The following is an 18,552-nucleotide window of genomic DNA, read 5'->3' on the forward strand; positions in this document are numbered from 1 at the left end:
ATAATCTACATTCCAGAGGGAAGGCTTGCCCTTGACTTCGCCAGGTGCCAAAGGCTGTAGGGCTGTGATCCTCCCAGGCTGAGAGTAGTGCCATTTGTAAGACTGAGGTAAACCATTAGGGCCCTCGGCCACTGCATCTGGTGAAACAACCACCAATCACAGACAGCCACTAGGGGTCCCTTGCTTATCACAATGGCCGCCTTCCCAAACACCCGTATCCAGAAACGAGATGCCAGTCTCCGACATAGCAGATGCTTCCTGGTCACCGTGGTGACGCTGTTTGTCTCCCTCCTCCTATCAATCCTTGGTTGGCTCTTACTGGTCTACCATCCTGCTACATCACCAACTCCTATCCCAACTCCCGCAGAACATCAGTACTATTCTTTACCAGCCCACGAATTACCCCGCCGTGCAGAATTTTTCAATAACACCTTCATCCAAATTTGCATCACCACCAACTGATCATGAACACTTCCAACTGCCGGGTGTGCGGACTGATGCCACATTCCATGCTACATCCTGTCCCATTCTTTCCTTATCCATTTTCCATCTCTGGGTCTTGTCTTGCATGGTGGATGTTGATGCAGGAGGCCTACTCTGTCAATGGTACTGCCCATCCTGTTCTTGGTACATTTCGTGACGACTTCTGGCGGAACAGATCTGGCAATGCCAATGCTCCCTTTTGCCCGACCAGCTCTCCTGCATTGCTACTACCACCAGATGAACTCGGTGAGATGGTAGTATTCAACTCCACCACTTGACAAATATTTTCCAGGCTCCGCACCAGAAAGATACTGCCTAACGAAAGAGACACTCTGAACGTCATAGATGTGCAAGGCCGTGTCTGCATCCATGGCCTAGGGACTAAGAAAGTTGGCACCAGTGTATGTGGCAGCACAAAAACACTGAACTCCACATCTCCTCCGAAGCTGGTGGCATCCCCCAACACCTATTTTATCTGTGGAACTGCCGCCTACACTTGGCTCCCCCGCAACTGGTCTGGTACCTGTTATCTGGCTTTCCTCCTCCCACCAACATATTCCACCCATGGGGGTTACCATCTATCAATGAAGGGTGCCCTGCGCCGCTCACATAGGGGCGTCATCTTAGCTGAAGATACAGCGGGCCAGGAAGCTGGGGACTTCTTCAAAGGTATGCTTCCGTTCTGGGGCTCCATGGCAAACAGTCGAGCTATACGAGGACTGACCAGGGTCCTTGAGGCCACCATCACAGTAACAGCTGGTGCCCTCTCCAACATCACTGCAGAACTGCAGGCGGATCGCCTCATAACACTCCAGAACACAATGGTCCTAGATGTCATACTGGCTGATCGAGGTGGGGTATGTAAATTGATCGGCTCCAGCTGCTGTGTGTACATCCCGGACAACGCACCTACAGTATACGATGCCATCCAACGTCTGCATCGTCTCTCTTCTGAAATACATCTGGATGTTGGCAACTGGTCCCTCACCGGCTGGATCTGGGGCCTTCTTTCCCAGTGGGGTTGGAGGGTCCTCATCTTCCTTGCATTGGGAGTAGCTGTCCTGGTCTCCTGCTGCTTGTGTTTTCAGTGCCTGCCAGGGCTCTGTACCATGTGTATGCAGATCATCAAGCCTCCGCCATCAAACACTCACAACACCAACATGATGGTGATGATCCAGCAAGAGGCAGATGGCCTTATGAACATTGACATTTCCTAAAGTATTTGCCACTCTATGGCAAAAGGAGGGGCTGAGGAAACACATTTTTCAAGCAACAGCCATTTTTACAGGACTTCATTGATTTTTGCCTTGCCATCTCGTGCAAACACTTCCACAGGACCCACTGGGTCGTTTTCCCTTGATGCACGAAAGAAATTCCATCACCACGATAAAAACACATTTCTTGCAGGCCTGCATTTCTGCCCAGGAACTGTCGCCCACCCAACCCCCGTTCTCTGCAGTCCATCCAAGAGCAACATGGCCCTCACCCCGAGTAAATGCTCCATTTCCCTTCTCCTGCTCCCAGCCTGACAAACATCCCTGACACCATGATCAGGTTATGTGGACAATGGTCTGATTGCCTCATTCTCATCCAGAACAATCAGAGAATGGCTCGTAAAGCCGGGGCTTTTGATCAAGGCGACTGGGCAAAGAAACATGAGGAAACCAAGCCCCCGATCAAAGCAGAACCAACATTTGACTGTGTGCTTTACCTTGATCAGGTCACTAGCTACAAACACCACCTGGATCCGGCTAATCAACAACAGACACTACCCTGATTGAAAAATGGTTTGGCAGCCAGAAGGCAGGAGTATGAAATGTATAAAAGGCTTGTTAGCTACGGATTTAAGTAGCAGCCTCCTCTGTCTTGTCTTTGACTAGCTTAGGACTCTGTTCCATAGCCCGGGCTATTGAAATAAATCTGGGTTCCTCCTGCAGACGAAGGCTCCTGTGTCTCCTTTTACTACGTATGAAGGGTATGGAAGATTTGGGCGGTTCCCCCGCCGCCGAGACCCTGTAAGTGGGTTATTCCGGTTTTTCACTGTTATAAGGCATCTATACAGAATATATCGATTATCAGCTAATTTAATATTTAACTAGCATTTCAAGAACTGACTGGGATAGTTATCAATAGGTTTGGTACTGTGCCTGAAATGAAGCTGTGTGCTTCACTGTAATTAAAGTCTAATCTTCATCCAATGGTGTAAAAGCAAGGTGGTCTACAAGACGGGGTACACAATCAAGAGAACAATACCCCAATGGGGTCAGAACCTACATTATGAAATGAGAGGATCAGCCTGTCAGTACCACAAATGTGCAAATATGTAAGTGAAACATAAGGCAACGACCATCAATGAGATTTGGTGCTCTCATTACTGAAGCCAGCTTTAATGTCACATGACTAGGAATCCCCATTAATGGAAAACGACTGCCTTATTTTGGCATGTGTAACTTTCTTGGTGTTGACTTCTTTTTGTTGAGGCTTTGATGTTGATGTTTTTCTAGCCCTTCGTCACAAAACAATGTCTTTGTGCAAAATCTCGAGCATCAGCTGAACCTTCTAGCTACGTACTACCTATGGCCTTAAGTAAGAGAAATCTGAAAGAAAAGGCATGTCACTTGCTCCTAAATAAATAAGTAAAATGTCCTATATGAATAAAAAACAAATGACATTGTATCTGGTCTAAATGATTTAGCACTGTCAAGATAGGTATTTCACACAGTGTTTGTGCTTATGAACGTACAGAGCATTTAACTGACACAAAAATGTTTCTTGACTTTAACCCTCATAGGCCCATCCTGGAAAATGAGCAACAGCAGCCTACCAGTGACACAGCCAAGAGTTTCACTTTTTGTAGTAAACTAAAATGGTTTTCAAAGTTGCAACGGTTGTGTGACAAGGGGATCCACAACCAGAAACCAACACCTACCAAGATACATGGGTCTTTAACAACCTGGATAAGCCATGAACTTGCAATTAGAAGAATCAAGTTGGGGCTAGGAGCCTAAAGCTTGGGAGTGTAGTAGGCCCTAGCCTTTAGTTCCACCTGGCATGCCATAGACATCAATTGTAAGGCTTTGCACAGTTAACAGATGAGTTGCTCCACTCAGATCCAAACAAATGACCATTACTGCACCCGGTCAGACCTCTCAAGAGGCATGCTGGCATGCAAAGATAAAACTGTTGTTGTTCTCCAATTGAGAGAAGATATTAAGCAGAACTAGCAATGATCGTGCAGCTGTTGTAAAGAAAGAGAGCACCTTCCTGAGCATTTCTGAACCTATAAGCCACAATTAACAATGCTGTGACTTGATGGTGAGATGGCTTGCAGGACTAAGGCATCAATGACTGACATCACTACCACCATCACCATTATCACAACCACAAGTACCACCACCAATAATATCAACATCATTAACATTAGCACTATTATAACCACATCATTACCATTACCAACTAACCCACCATTAGCATCACCATCATTATATCCATGACTATACCACCAATATCACCCCATTGCGCTATTGCAATTACCACCACGACCATCAAAGCCAATAGGTCTGGTGGTTCCTAAATCTCCAAAAGAATCTAGAATGTTTTTTGCGAGTTTTCTGAGCATGAAAACATACCAGTGTCAATGAAAATCTGTGAACACACAAATTAAAGTCTGAAAGGGTTTGTTAACAAAGCAAAAATTAATTACCTATGAACCACAGATTCAGCAAACCAAGGGGCCCCACAGAAAAATGTATTGAAGTGAACCTTGTAAGTAAATACAAGACACATTTATAGCATTTTGCATAGAGGTTCAAATGATTCAAATGATTATGCAAATCAAAGTGAGCACATTGACAACTGGTTCTGAGAGCCTGGGAAAGGAAGAAAACAACATTCAAATGTAACAAGAATGTAAACATTTTTGGCTGAGAAAGCTAATCAATACCTTCTTTCCTCAGGAGCCAAGCTGTTAAGCAGAGGCTGTAAACACAATAGACAAGCAATTCCTTAGGCATGAGCAAGGAAACATGGTTGTAGCAGTCACATCAAAGCTGAAGGAGTAATTTACAGTTTACAATGGGTTTGCCTGAAGATTAATGAGAGGTTGGAACCAAGGGATTTTAAACTCTTCAGTCATGCACCAGCCTGCTCAATATGCCGAACAGAGAAGTTATAAGTACATTGTGGTTGAAGTAAACATGATGATGTTTCCTAATCATTATTCCTAATAGAATATATAACTTGATTTATCTGAAGCTGAAACTGAAGATTGGTCTTCTCATAACACTGTACATGATGGGTCTTAGTCTATATAGGTGCAATTTATATGTAGAAAAAACCCTTAATGTGATAGATCTAAGCAGGTAAAATAAGAATTACAAACAAACACCTGAGATTACATCCGAACATCATCAGTGGTCAGTGGCTGCTCGCCAAGGGAGTGCTGCGGGGCGGTGGGGTGGGGGAGGGGCACGTGGGTGGTAGTAGAGTCCAAGGAAATCAAAAAGGGGGAGTGAAGAGGTGATGCCGGTGGGCACGTCCTCCTCTTGTCAGGGATTTAGGTTAATCAAAAAGGGCCACCTCACGATGGGTGGGTGTATATCCGGATGTCATTGGAATGCACCTTCTTTGTTAAAATACCCCTCACACACCAAAAGGGCCCTTGGTGTCATGCTTCATCATCGGGGTCTTCCCGTCCCGCTGCGGGGCGGGGCAGTGCTGCGACAAGCGGATACGCTGGAGCACCTTTAGGTGGAGGTGCTATGTGTTGGGAGTGAGTGTCAGTGGGGTCAGGAGTGATATAAGTGTGAGTCGTTAAAAAATACCTGGCCTAGTGGAAAAAAGAAATTTTATTAAACACTGGCTGGTATTATTAAAAGAAAAGTGAAGCGGAGAGATGGAGCAGATTAATGGGCTCTCTCTCCTATGTGGGTCAACATGTTTCGAGGCGCTAGGCCTCTTCGTCAGGACCTAGGGGAAGATCCCCCTGTCACTCACTAGTGTTTCTCCACAGAGGTAGAAAAAGTGTATGTACAAAAAAAGTGAAAAACGATTAACTATGTGTGTAACTACAATTAATAATTACGACACATTTATGCTTCCACACTAATAATGTAGTATGCTTATCATTGGAGGAGTCAATGCCTCATGAGCCAGCTTAAGACAGAAGGGTAAGGTGGGGTCCCAATGAGCCCCTCGCACGCTCGTGCGTCCTCCTTCGTCTGCGGCTTCCGTGGATGTGGTAGTAGAGTCCGACATACGACGGACAGGAGTAAGGTAGGTAATTAAATAAATACAATTTACCTTACGTGCGCTGCATTGCCGTGTTGGCGATGCAGCGCGCGCAAGTTAAATTGTTTTATTTATTTAATTACTTACCTAACTCTTGTCCGTCGTATGTCGGACTCTACTACCGCCCCGCCCCGCCCCACCCCACCCCGCAGCACTCCCATGGCAAGGCGCCACTGTCAGGGGTCCCTGCTCAGACTAAGAACAAACATCTACAGTGTAGGTTAAAAGTGTTTTTGTAGATGGCACAGGATAGTTGAGCATTGTTGAGCATTGTTTTTGATAGTGTTCCTTGTGGTGAAGCTTATTTTGTGCAGTCTTTAATACTCTGTATCACTCATCTAGAAGGGATGGAATGTGAAATGATCTTTGGACACTTTAATAATGGAATTTCTCAACTCTTTCCACAATTAGAGTTATTGGCACCAGTGAGAGGGCAGATGACAGTACTTCAGGTTTGGTGGTGAAAGTATTTTTTTTTTAGCTCGACTGACTGCCCTTGCAGGCTTTAATTGTTTTTACCAGACACTGCAGGGTGCAGTAAATGTCCTTTGCATGGCTTCTGGTGAGATATGCAAATGGTTAAACGTCAATCCAGCGTACACTGCTTTTCCCCTAGCCATTAAGGTATGTGCTATCCATAATAATGTTGATTTGTTCTGCGAGGTACCAGAAAGCAGGTCTTTCTGTGTCTAACTGAAAATTATATTAGCCCTAATGTTATTTGTCCAATAAAATAGTACTATACCTTGGACATTGAGGAGAGAGGGAGGAACGTATTGGGTGAGTCATAAGGTTATAGCTCGCAGTTGAAGGCAACTCTGAAACCAATGTAGAGTTGGGTGCTGTAACCAAGTAGCATCCAAGAGACTGCTTGCCTGGATCTGTTCGTACAAATGCAATTAGAATTGGTGGGGTGGGTTGCGGTGCTGGGTGATGGGATGGTGAACATTGGTTACTATACAAATTGCAAAAGGGTCATGTAGTTAAAAGATGTTTTTCACTTAATCAAAATGATTGTGGGATGTTTATCCTAAAGTTAAGAGAGGAGATTAAACATAACATCAAAGTAGGGACACATCAATCCGAGAAGCAAACAAAATTACTTTTTGACCTTTTTAAGTACTGAATACATACCAGAATCCAGGGAAGCATCAAAACCCATGTCTTCCACTGCAGCTCTTAAGTCTTCAGCATTAGTTTGGCTTGAATCATATAGAAAAGTGCCAGTGCATTCCTCCAAAGACACAGATGCCAGATGCACTCCTTTCCTTTGAGAGATCATGCCTTCTATTGATGACACGCAGGAGTTGCAGGTCATCCCTCTGATTGTGATCACAGCTCTACTGCTCGTCCCTTGCGTTTGGTCTACTGAAGTCCGGGACAATGAATGAAATGGAGTTCTTGATGAGAGAGTCTCTAAGTTATCCTGAACGCTTCTCGGGAGAGTCACTTTGAAATCACCTGGTGGTAGGGCCTCAATAGCTTGTTTTAGGGATTGCTCAGTAATGATGCCTGGACAGAAATACACCACTGCATTTTTCCCCTTAAGACACACTTTGATGCTTTGAATTCCAGGAAGATGAGAGATATTCCCTTCTATGTTAAGGACACAAGATTTGCAATGCATTCCTTCTATGCCAAGTGTTATAGCTGTTATGCTATTCAGTGTCTCAGCCCCTGGCTCTCCATTGCAGTTTATGCTTTGAGGTCCATCAGGGTTGTTCTTAAAGCTCTTTTTCTGTAAGAGGTCAACATCAATAGTTCCAAGATTTATCGGGTCTGGTTTGGTCTTTATGGTGGCCTCAAAACCCATATTTTCAATGCAGTTCCTAAGGTTTTCTGGTTCAATAAGATGAGGCTGGTAAGTAATGACTGCTTCTTGGCTACTGAGTGACACTTTGATTTTCAGGACACCTTGTAATTTACCAATCTTGCTTTCAATAGAATTGACACATGATTGACACGTCATACCTTTCACTCGTATCTTGATTAATGATTCACCACTGCTCGAGGTTAAAGGTGAGACGTCTCTTGGCGAGCCAGACTCTGCTCCCTCTACAATTTTAGCTTCAAACCCCATGTCTTCTATTTCCAGGCAAATTTTTTGTGGACTTATTTCCGATGGCAAATATGTTATCACTGCATTGTTTTGTTCAAGGGATATCTTTAGGTTCACAATTCCATTCACTTTGGAAATCCTGCCATCTATACACTCAACACAAGACTGACAGGTCATGCCTAAGATGGCAACCATTACAGTACTGGTGCTGGGGGATGGAGTGAAAAGATGCTCTTGGCTTCCTTCATAGGCTATGTTATCATAGGCCAAACTTGATTTCATTTTTAGCAATGTAACATACACAGTAGCATCAGTAGTTGATAAAGCCTGTTGAGGAATACAAAGAAATGAAGTTATTTAAGCAATATGGTACCATTTTCAGGGCTGTCCTGCGATGCAAAGATCACAAGGCATTGTCAAAATGTGATTATATTTTTCACAACTACCACAGAATTTGACAAATGTCATGCATTCTATCTGAACAACTAAGTAAACAGACTTTCATAATACTTTGGTGAATATTATGTATTGCACTCTTCTGATACCTCGTCTTTAGGTCTCGCCTACGCAGCGCGCATAAACTGCATAGAGAGAGACCTAATGCCATTGGCACAGCTTTCCCAGCAAACACGTGCAGGCATTGCATTGCTTGCAATGGCAACGCGTGCACGTCTGGCAATTCACTTGCGGGAGCGAGAACCGCCATATGGTAGCAATTATCGCTCCCGCAAGGGAATCGCACAGGACCTCCTCCTCCCCCTGCTGCAGCGCGAGGCGTGCGCGCTTGTTGGCAGCTGCTTGTGTGCTGCTAGTTTCCACTGCTTCAGCTCCGTGGGGTATCTCTGCGGCTCTTGGTTTGTAGGTGAACCGGAGAGATGTATTGATGTTCGAGACCCTTGTTTAGCTGTGTGGCTTTTTCTGACCAGCGCTCCTCACCTCCCCCCACAGGAGTTGTGTGAAGGACGCACCTTTGCTCAAACCGCGTGCTCGTGTACGTGGGGTGTGTATTCATTTGTGTATCAATGGCTGCGCGTCAGTGCGGGGCACACGTCTGCTGTTGTGTGTCTGCATCAGCCAGTGCCCATGTGCCTGGCGGCTCTGCCTGCTGTGTTATTGTGCGTGCCCTGCTGCCGATGCTTGTGATGTGCGGTGCGTGTGCGTGGCTGCGGGAGCAGGGTGTCGTGTGTTCGCAGCTGTGAGGCATTGTCTATGTTTGTGAATCAGGCTGTGCACTGTCTGCGTCTATAATTTTAAATATGTGCCTTTGTCATTACCGTAGTGTTTACTGCTGTGTGTGTCTGTGTATTTCGGGGTCAGTGTTGGGTCCTGTGCATGCTTCTGAGGTTTAGCTGTTGTTGACACTGTGTTCATTTGACTTAAGTGTGCATCGAAGGGACGTCACTCCTGAGGGAATTGCCGCTTTTCGAATCATCACATGCCCAGAGCACAGTGGGCTGCACTTCGATAGCACCACCCACACGCAAAACATACAACGACAGTATTCAATCTTGAGTGCGATTACGACTCAACAAGTCATCAATATATTGAGTTTCCAACTGTGTTCCTTTTGTCACTGTGACTCTGTGGCTATTTATCTCTTGAGTGGTCGTGTTCGCCTCCGTATTTGTGTGACTGCTCCTCTCTATGGCTGTGACTCTGCACTGCACCTCTGTTTGCTGTCCGGTAACACACATTGTGTGCCTACAGTTGTGTATCTTTTGTGCCATGCGTGTCACGTGTGCGTTTGAGTGTCTCTGCTCCGCACAAGCGTGTGTGAAAATGCGATTCCCAGCATGTTCTTGCTTATGCGTAGCTGCCATTTCCGGTGTGTAGCTGTGCTTCTGTGACGTCCCCATGGCATTTTTTGTGTGTGTCTGTGATCCCCTGTATGTATCCGCAGTGTTTTCATGACTCACTGTGTGGGTTTGTGTGTCTGTGATTTCGTGTTTAAATATGTTCTTCTCTGGGTAGCAGCGTGTCTAATGTATCCCCCTGTGTGCATGTGTGTGTTTGCAGCTGTATGGCTGTGCCTTCCTGATTAATGCCAGCTGCCTGACGTCCGGTGGTTTAATGCCACACCTCCTCCCTCGTGTAATAAAATATTTGTGAGGCTCCTCAGAATGTCATGTTTTCACAATTATATATAGATACAAGTGTCAGCTCTAATAATATTAACAACGTAAACATTGCAGTAATGTTCATTTATCCATCAAACACGTCATTGATAGCATGCTACGGGCAGCCTGGGCTCCCTGAAGTCCACAGTATCCACAGGGAGATTCTGTATCAGAAATGAGGCACGGACTTGGATCATCCCCCCTCAACATACATTACAGAACAGCAGTGGACAATGCTTACCTCACGTTTTACCATCAAAATTACATCCACACTATAAATATAAAAAAAGTTTTTTGCTCAGTCAATGACTTCCGCAGTCCACAGCACTGGCTGTTTGCCCTTCCACATCCCAGTCAGTGAAAAACCTAGGCAGACTCACGGACTCTGTCCTGTCACACTACAACCCCACGTTCGCAAGGTAGAGGGAAGCGCTTTTGTCAACAACACGCAAACGAGTTGGCAGAAAAATGCTTCTCTGTCCTTGCATAGGACCTAAGGACTCTCTGTACATCAGCTCTATGCTAAATCACTAGCCCTTCTAGTTGTCTCTTAAAATAAAATGAGTGTTCAAACCAACTACCATCTCAGTATTCTGTATGTATGCGGACTGGAGCTGACATTTTACAACTCCGGTATGATTTTTTTAGGCATCCCCAAAACAAGGCTTAGCATCCAACAGACTCGACCCACTGCAACCCCCACACCGCCCACACATTAGCCTCTGCTTAGTACAACTGGCTCTTTTTGTTACGGTAAACATCAAACTGCATACAGGAGACAAATTTACTCTCTAAATATATTAAACAGTGTAAAGTAACTATAAAGGCCACACGGATATTACAGAACTGTCATATACAATGGTTAAAAGCAAACTGCAGTAGGAGAATTAGTCCCATTCCCCAACTACAACAAGCATTGGCATAGCCAATAGGTCTCGCCTTTGGGACCTTATAAGTGTTTAGTTATCCAGCACAATATTCTTGATGCTACAACATCAAGTGTTGCATGGCTAAACACTTATAAGGTCCCAAAGGCGAGACCTATTGGCTATGCCAATGCTTGTTAATTTAGACATCTAAGGAAATACAACAGATTTCCCACGGTGTACAAAAAAAGATAGCACTACATTGCATTTTCTTTCTAGCCAAACAAGAACAAGCAGCACCTTTAGGGTCGGATTTCGCAGTGTCATTGAACATGTCTGTGTGCTCATGAAACATCTGCAAACAATGGATAAACATTAACAAATGGGTTCGAAGGCAGCACTCGCTTTATGCGTGACATTAACATAACAGGACACATTTACTATGAGATTCTCGTGTCACTTGAGAGCCTATAAAGTAAAATCACGTTTCACCTCATGCATATTTAGAAGGAAAAAAAGCTTTCAGCCATCCAACATAAGTGTTGTGTAACGGTCCAATTTTGATCAAACTCTGTTCAGATAACTTAGATGTTAAAAGAATGTTGGGGTCTTAAGACATCACATTTTTCCCATTTTGTAATTGTACATTTTTTTTGTAGCGCTTAAGACAAGGAAATGAGGCGCTTTTGGCGGCAAGTAGCACGCTACTCCGGAATCCAAGACTGGTAATTAGTAGGTTAGTCTATTTTTTTGTTTTGTTTATTTTTCTTCCTGCATTGGTTGTGGTTTGGTTGAGCTCTTGATTTCTTGTGTGTTTAGTAGAGATCGGTGTATGGATAGAATCATACGGGTTGGATTAAAAAGAGAAAGTAGTGTGTTGTTTTGTAAGGAGTGATCATGTGTGTGTGCTAGTTGCATGGCGTGGCTAAAGGAGGGGTGAAAGACTGACAAGGATGTCTGGGAGCTCATAGAAGTCAGATGGATTGGGATGAGTCAGAGGGAGTAGAGATAGGAAGGACAGGCGTTTTTTTTTTTTTTATCATAGCACACTCTATGGAAATGCCCATATGTAAATTGAAGCGGCAATTTTTATATGGTCTGCTGTCCGCATTTATCATATGGTAAATTTTTTATGGTTTCGAATAACAGTAATTGACTTATATATGCATACATATACACATGCCACTTATTGTAGTTATTAGAAGCAGGCATAAGTCTCTATATATGCACACATTTGTACATAGAAGCAAGGTCTGATATACACATGTATCCCGCGGTGTAATATATAATTTTCCCCTTGTACAATTATATTTGCTTATAGCAAGAGTCACAGTTCAAAGTACAATGATTTGTTCTTGTACATCAAGACCCTTTTTCCATACCGTGAGAAATATTGTTTGTCATGTCTGAGTATACTGTTGTGGTACATTCTTGAGTTATGAATATAGTCGTCGTCATATATTACAATTGATACTAGAAGAGTGCCCTATTATCTTCGATAATACCAAAATATAAATTTTCCCAGATTATACACTAATAGTACAACGCCTGCGCTCCTCGTTCATGGAGGTCAATGCCCGTGCCAGCGCTGCAGGGTTGACTTTTGCTCTTTTGTTTCCTGCCACACTCAAAATTATTCATAATCAACATGCCTGCTTCTTTGAGACCCCTGAGAGCGCATGGGAGTGGTTGGATAGGAATTTCTCTGACAATCAGCATGCTATATGCCCAACGCAGTTGCAGTCGAAACCACGGTGCCTCCCACGCCGTAGACGGAGGGGACTCACTACACAGAGTACTGTGCCTAATACTCCTTCACAGCAATCAGTGCTGGAGAGCAGACAGACGGCCCTCCGCTCGGCCTCAACGTTGCGAATACCCTGTGCACCTATCAGCAGCAGTCCATCGGTGGAGGTATCCACGGACTCGGATTCTGGAGGCAGTATGGCGTTATTCCCGTAGGTGTCCACACAGCTTAGCAAAGATCCGTTGGCTGATTAAATGATGTAATTATGATATGTCCTAGGATGTGTGGAGAAAGGCTTTACTTTGTTCTCCTGACAACTGGCCATCCCAATTTCAAGCACTGCTCTTTACACTTATATTTTATGCTATGTCACATGTGTTATATTCTTCCCACAAAATGGTTTGCTCCGTAACTGGCTACTGAGTACACTTTAATGACAGAGTTGCACCATTGAAACAACCAAAATCCAACAAGACCTCGAAACATGCCAGCTGGTACACCCCAGATCTCAGGACCACCAAGCACAACTGCCACAATCTGGAGAAATGATGGCATGCCACTAAGAACCCTGTAGACAGAGCTTCTCACTAAACAGCCCTCAGCCACTATATCTGGCACACCAAAGAAGCCAAGAAAGCAGCCATCACCACTGTATCAACTCTGCTGCCAACCACACAAAGGAACTCATCAATGAGTCAAAGAATTCTCCAACCCAACAGCTGCAGAGAACACCATCCACCCCTCATAAGAACCCTGTGGCTCCCTTTCACACTACTTCAACAGCAAGATCACCAACTTCTACAACAATTTCAACCTCCAACGCGCCACCCCCAGCCCACACAACCTCAACCAACCAGCGAACAAAAGCCAAACCATCACCACCTCGTCTACGCTTACCACTCTGACTACCTCTGCCACCATGTCATCCATGCATTCCGGGGCACCCACTGCCCCCTGGCCCCACCACCTCTTCAACCTTGGAATGAACCCTACCTAGAAGCAATCACCTCACCAGCATCCTCAACACCTCCATCGCCACAGCAACCTTACCGGACAGATGGAAACACAGACAACATACCCCTCCTAAAGAAACCCTATGCTGACCCCAGCGATCTAAAATATTACAGCCCACTTTCCTTGTTCCCATACCTGGTCAAAGCACGGAAGAAAGTCATAAACCAGCATCTTACCAAATTCCTGGATCAAAACCACCTACTGGACGCCTCAAAATCAGGATTCAGGGCCAACCATAGCACAGAGACGGAGCTGATTGCCACCACAGACAACATCAGAACACTCCTTGACCCCAGAGAAATTGCAGCCCTCATCCTTTTAGACCTCTCTGCAACGTTTGACACTGTCTTCCACAACACCCTCATCAACTGACTTCACAACATGGGCATACACCAAGATGCCCTCAAGTGGATCACCCACTTCCTCACAGATTGCACACAGATCATCAGGCTGACCACCTTTCACCTCCGCACCCAAAGACATATTTTGCAGCATACCCCAAGGATCATCCCTCAGCCCCACCCTGTTCAGCACCTACATGACCCCCCTTGCTGATGTCATATGATCAGATGTCATATGATCCACTGTCTCACATAATCTCCTATACAAACCGACACTCAACTAATCCTCTCGCTCACCGAGGACCCTGCCAACGCCAAAACCAACTTCTCCAATGCCATGACCAACATAGCCAACTGGAGGAGAGACAACTTTCTCAAACTTAACTCAACTCTGAAAAAACAGAACTACTGATCCTCTGGAACAACACCTCTGCCTGGAACCACTGCTGGTGGCCAGCTCAACTTGGACCAACCCCCACAACTATAGACTATGCACGCAACTCAGGGATCATCCACGACAGTCAACTGACCATGAAATGAAAAGTCAACACAGTCGCCTCCTCCTGCTTCCACACACTTTGCATGCTCCGCAGAATCTTCAGATGGATCCCAACCAACACCAGAAAGACCGTCACTCAGGCCCTCGTCACCAGCAAACCGCAACTACGGCAACGCCCTCTATGCCGGCATCTCCACCCAGCTCCTCAGAAGGCTCCAGACCATACAGAATGCTGCAGCCAGACTCATCCTGGACCACCGCAAAAGGACACACATCGACCTTCACCATCTGGAAGAGATGCCAGTTCAAGATCCTCACGCACGCCTACAAAGACCTCCATGACCTAGGACCTTCCTACATAAACCATCGACTCAACTCTACCAACCCGCCAAACACCTGAATTCTGCCACCCTTGCACCTCCCCCTGCATTAATCACAGCAGTGGCTGCTCCTTCTCCTCTCCTACATCGCTGCTAGGACCTGGAACGACCTGCCCCTCCATCTACATACAGCCCCCTCTCTGGCAGACATCAGAAAGAGACTCAGGACCTGGCTTTTTGATGGAGACTACAGCGCCCAGATACCCCTAGGGGTGAGTGGCCTGCACTTTACAAAATCTGATTGATTAATTGAGATCTAGCAAACATCCCAGAGGCTCTCTGTTTGACCATTAAAATCTCATATCATTTCTCAATTTCGGGAGCACTCATTTATCGTCTGCGAAACTTTGTCTTCTATGATCATGCCCTCTTGGTGACTACATGTCAACTTTTTGGTTTTGGGCAACTGCAACTTACATGTTGGTGACCCTAGCTGCAAAGCTGTAGATAAGCTCATTGAAGCCCCCTGTTGAGCTTAATTCAGTTCAAAGGGTAGAAAGACCCATGCACAAGGGAGATCATAAGCTTGACGTTATTTTTATGACTTCTTCTTTAGAAGTTGGTACCTGAGTCCCTTTAGCTTGGTCAGACCAATTTTTAGTTGTTTTTTTCTATAGAGTAATCCCTCACACAGTTCCCTAAAAAGATGAAGCCATCTTCATACCGCCCCTGACACTCCATCTCTAATATCACACCAAACATGTCAGACATCGATTTTGCGGTATCTTCCTTCAATTCTGAACTCAAGGCCAATCTTGACAACATAATACCCTTACAAAAGAATAAGAGCTGAAGGACTTCTACATCTGCTCCTTGGTTCTCTGCTACACCCAAAGACAAAAAATGTAAGTGGAAAATATTAGAGAGGAAATGGCAGCGCATTCTTCTGGAAGAAGACAAACTCAGTTCTAAATTAGCCCTTAAACAGTTTAGGAGAAATATTTAAGAAGCGAAAGCATGTCTGTTTACTAAACAAATTAACTAAGCAAAAAATGTCCTTCTAACAATTGTTTTAAATGTTAATTCCCTTTAACTCCCATCTGTAACAAATCAATCCACTCCGTCATCACAGGAATTTGTTGATCATTCCTCTATATTTTTTCATGATAAAGTCTTCAATATGTACTCCAAATTCATAAATACTAGAGAAGTTGTGACTATGACACACCTGTCTGTCTCCCAAACTCTGAACCCTCAACTCACTGCTTACAAAGAGATCCCTATAAGGAACTCTGACAGAATGATTTACAAAGCCCATTCGGGCTCTCCTTTGGATCTTTGCCCCCTGCTCATCCCTAATCGGGCTTCTCAGTCCTTAAACCCACAGATCAACTCCTTCTTTAACCTTTCCCTAGAGTTAGACATAGTGCCAGCTTTGGTCCATCCTATTTTAAAAAAACCTAACCTAGACCCTACATTCCCAGTTAACTATAAACCCACTTCTCTTCTTCTAGTCTGTGGAAAGATGCTGGAGTCCTTGGTTAAGCGTCAAATTACCTGGTACATTGAGGAGACTAATGTTTTACATTCTTAACAATCTGGCTTCCACGCTGGCTTCAGTATGGAGTTGGCACTCTTAGAAGTGACTGATTTTATTAAAACCCATCTTGACCTGGGCACAGACACCATAGTGATGATGCTTGACTTATCTGCTGCTTTCGACACGGTGTCGCACAACATTCTATTACAATGGCTGGAGAATGCGGGAATAGTCAGCACCGTTTGGAAATGGTTAAAATTTTTCCTCTCCAACCGAAAGCAAACAGTACATATTTCCCCTTTTAACTCGGGCTACAGAGAGGACCATTGTGGAGTACCACAGGGCTCAGCCCTTAGCCCAAGTCTCTTTCACACCAATATGGCCCGCCTTGCTGCCATTGTACAAGCTTTGGGCTTTAAGGTGGTGTCATATGTCGATGACACCTAGCTGATGTATGCCTTCAAACACTTGGATGTCTCTTTTTCAGCTAAAGCTTCAGGGCTGCCTATCAGCAGTGGCGGAGTGGATGAATAACAGCTGTCTCTGCTTAAACTCAGAAAAGTCTGTGATTCTAATATTTGGTTAATCACCTATAATGGATTTGTCTTATCTTTGGCCTTCAGAACTTGGCCAACATCTGGCACCTTCCACTACAGCTCCAAATCTGGGGTTAAAACTAGACAATGCACTATCTTTTAAGCCACACGTTAATGCCATCATATGAGTCTGCTTTTCTCTGCTGAAATCTCTAAGAAAGACACTTAAATGCCTGCCTGAACATATGTGCTGCTTTTGGGATCTCATCAAGCACTGATAAATAGGCTACAGCGGGTTCAGAACGCAGCAGCCAGATTCGTTTTGAATATTCCTAACCATCAATATCAACCAAAGAATAACATTTCAAGCTTTTATAATAATGTTTAGGGCCACACAAATGAAATGCCTGATTTACATCTGTGACAAAATGAAAAGATATCATCCCCGCAGACTACTGCATTTGGTCAATAATAATTTGCTTTAAATCCCTAAGATTAACAAAGCAAAATCAGGAGGTCGTTCCTTTTCTTATCTAGCCCCAAAACTTTGGAATCTTCTCCCTTAACATATTAGGAGCACAACAACAGAGGATACTTTCAAGATCCTTCTGAAGACCTACCTCTTCAGAGAGACTTAATATGGGCCGGTTCACGTATTTGGAAGCTTCTTTCTTTTGCATCTGACTATAACTTAGCGCTGGGGTGCTCCTTTTGGAGCAGCTGTCACACTTTATAAGCTTCATTCATTAAAGGACTATGCTAAACAGTTTTCAAATTCTAGATTCCAAACTATCTCCTCTTGTTAAATAACATCTCAGCCTACCTTCCAATGAGCCTAGAACACAAACTGCCGGGTTACGAACACTGGGCCTGATTCACAAAGGTAAACTGAAACTTTACGACTTTCGTTATTCACAAAGGACATGTACGAGTAGTAAAGTTAGACGTTTGTCTCAGTTTTGGTCGCAGTTAAACTTAAGACCAAAACTTAAGTTTAACTGAAACAAAAGTCTAACTTCACTACTCGTAAATACTCTTTGTGAATACCGAATATTGTAAAGTTAGACTTTCGTCTCAGGTTACCTTTGTGAATTGGGCCCACTGACTGTACGAGGAGACAGGTGTGGAGGAATACATCTCTTTTCCAGGTGAACCCCTATTCCATATAAAATCCCTCCTGGTGCAAGGGTAAATGATGAATATTGAAGATTATAAAAGCAAACCACCTCCACCCGAGTATGTTAAGAGCAAATACACAGTCAGAAAGAAAGGATGTATAAGATATCCGAGATGCTGGCCAAGAAAACACATCTACCCTAGTTCCAGGTAAAGTACCAATGTGTACAACATTTTTAAATTCAAATACTATTTCCAGCACTTTAACCTCTCATGCAATAACCCATCAATGCACTGGTTGCTTCTGCAATCAAGGATACAATCAACAATACAAACCATATGCTGCAGAATCAAATATTATATTCTCAAAATAAGGGGACTGGTGCTTTCAGACAAGTTTCACATAAACAATTGTCTCACTCAATCCATGTACACAAACACCATGTCTCTAACTGTTTAAGATCACTGGGGACCTCCTCTTTCCCAGGTCAGCTACTGATGGATCCAGTAAGATTACCATTCAGTCAAACTATGTATTGTTTTTCTTTTTCACCCAGGTCCCTTAGTTTGGTTTTCCTTACGAATCCTGTATCTGAGACTTTTAAGACTGTGCAGGGCCCTTTGC

The 18,552-nt window shown here is 44.2% G+C and overlaps 1 protein-coding gene across 5 annotated transcripts in view; it reads right to left on the minus strand.

Annotated features, from left to right (window-relative positions):
• ATP7B (ATPase copper transporting beta) overlaps window positions 1–18,552 on the minus strand; it is a 535,606-nt gene that overhangs the window by 276,640 nt on the left and 240,414 nt on the right. For all 5 annotated transcript variants that reach the window (XM_078657262.1, XM_078657264.1, XM_078657263.1 and 2 more), the window contains one exon: window positions 6,907–8,158. In XM_078657262.1, coding sequence (XP_078513388.1) covers window positions 6,907–8,158 — 1,252 coding nt within the window. The remainder of the gene's footprint in view (window positions 1–6,906; window positions 8,159–18,552) is intronic.

Source organism: Lissotriton helveticus, chromosome 8 (genome assembly GCF_964261635.1).
Source record: "Lissotriton helveticus chromosome 8, aLisHel1.1, whole genome shotgun sequence".
Taxonomy (NCBI): domain Eukaryota; kingdom Metazoa; phylum Chordata; class Amphibia; order Caudata; family Salamandridae; genus Lissotriton; species Lissotriton helveticus.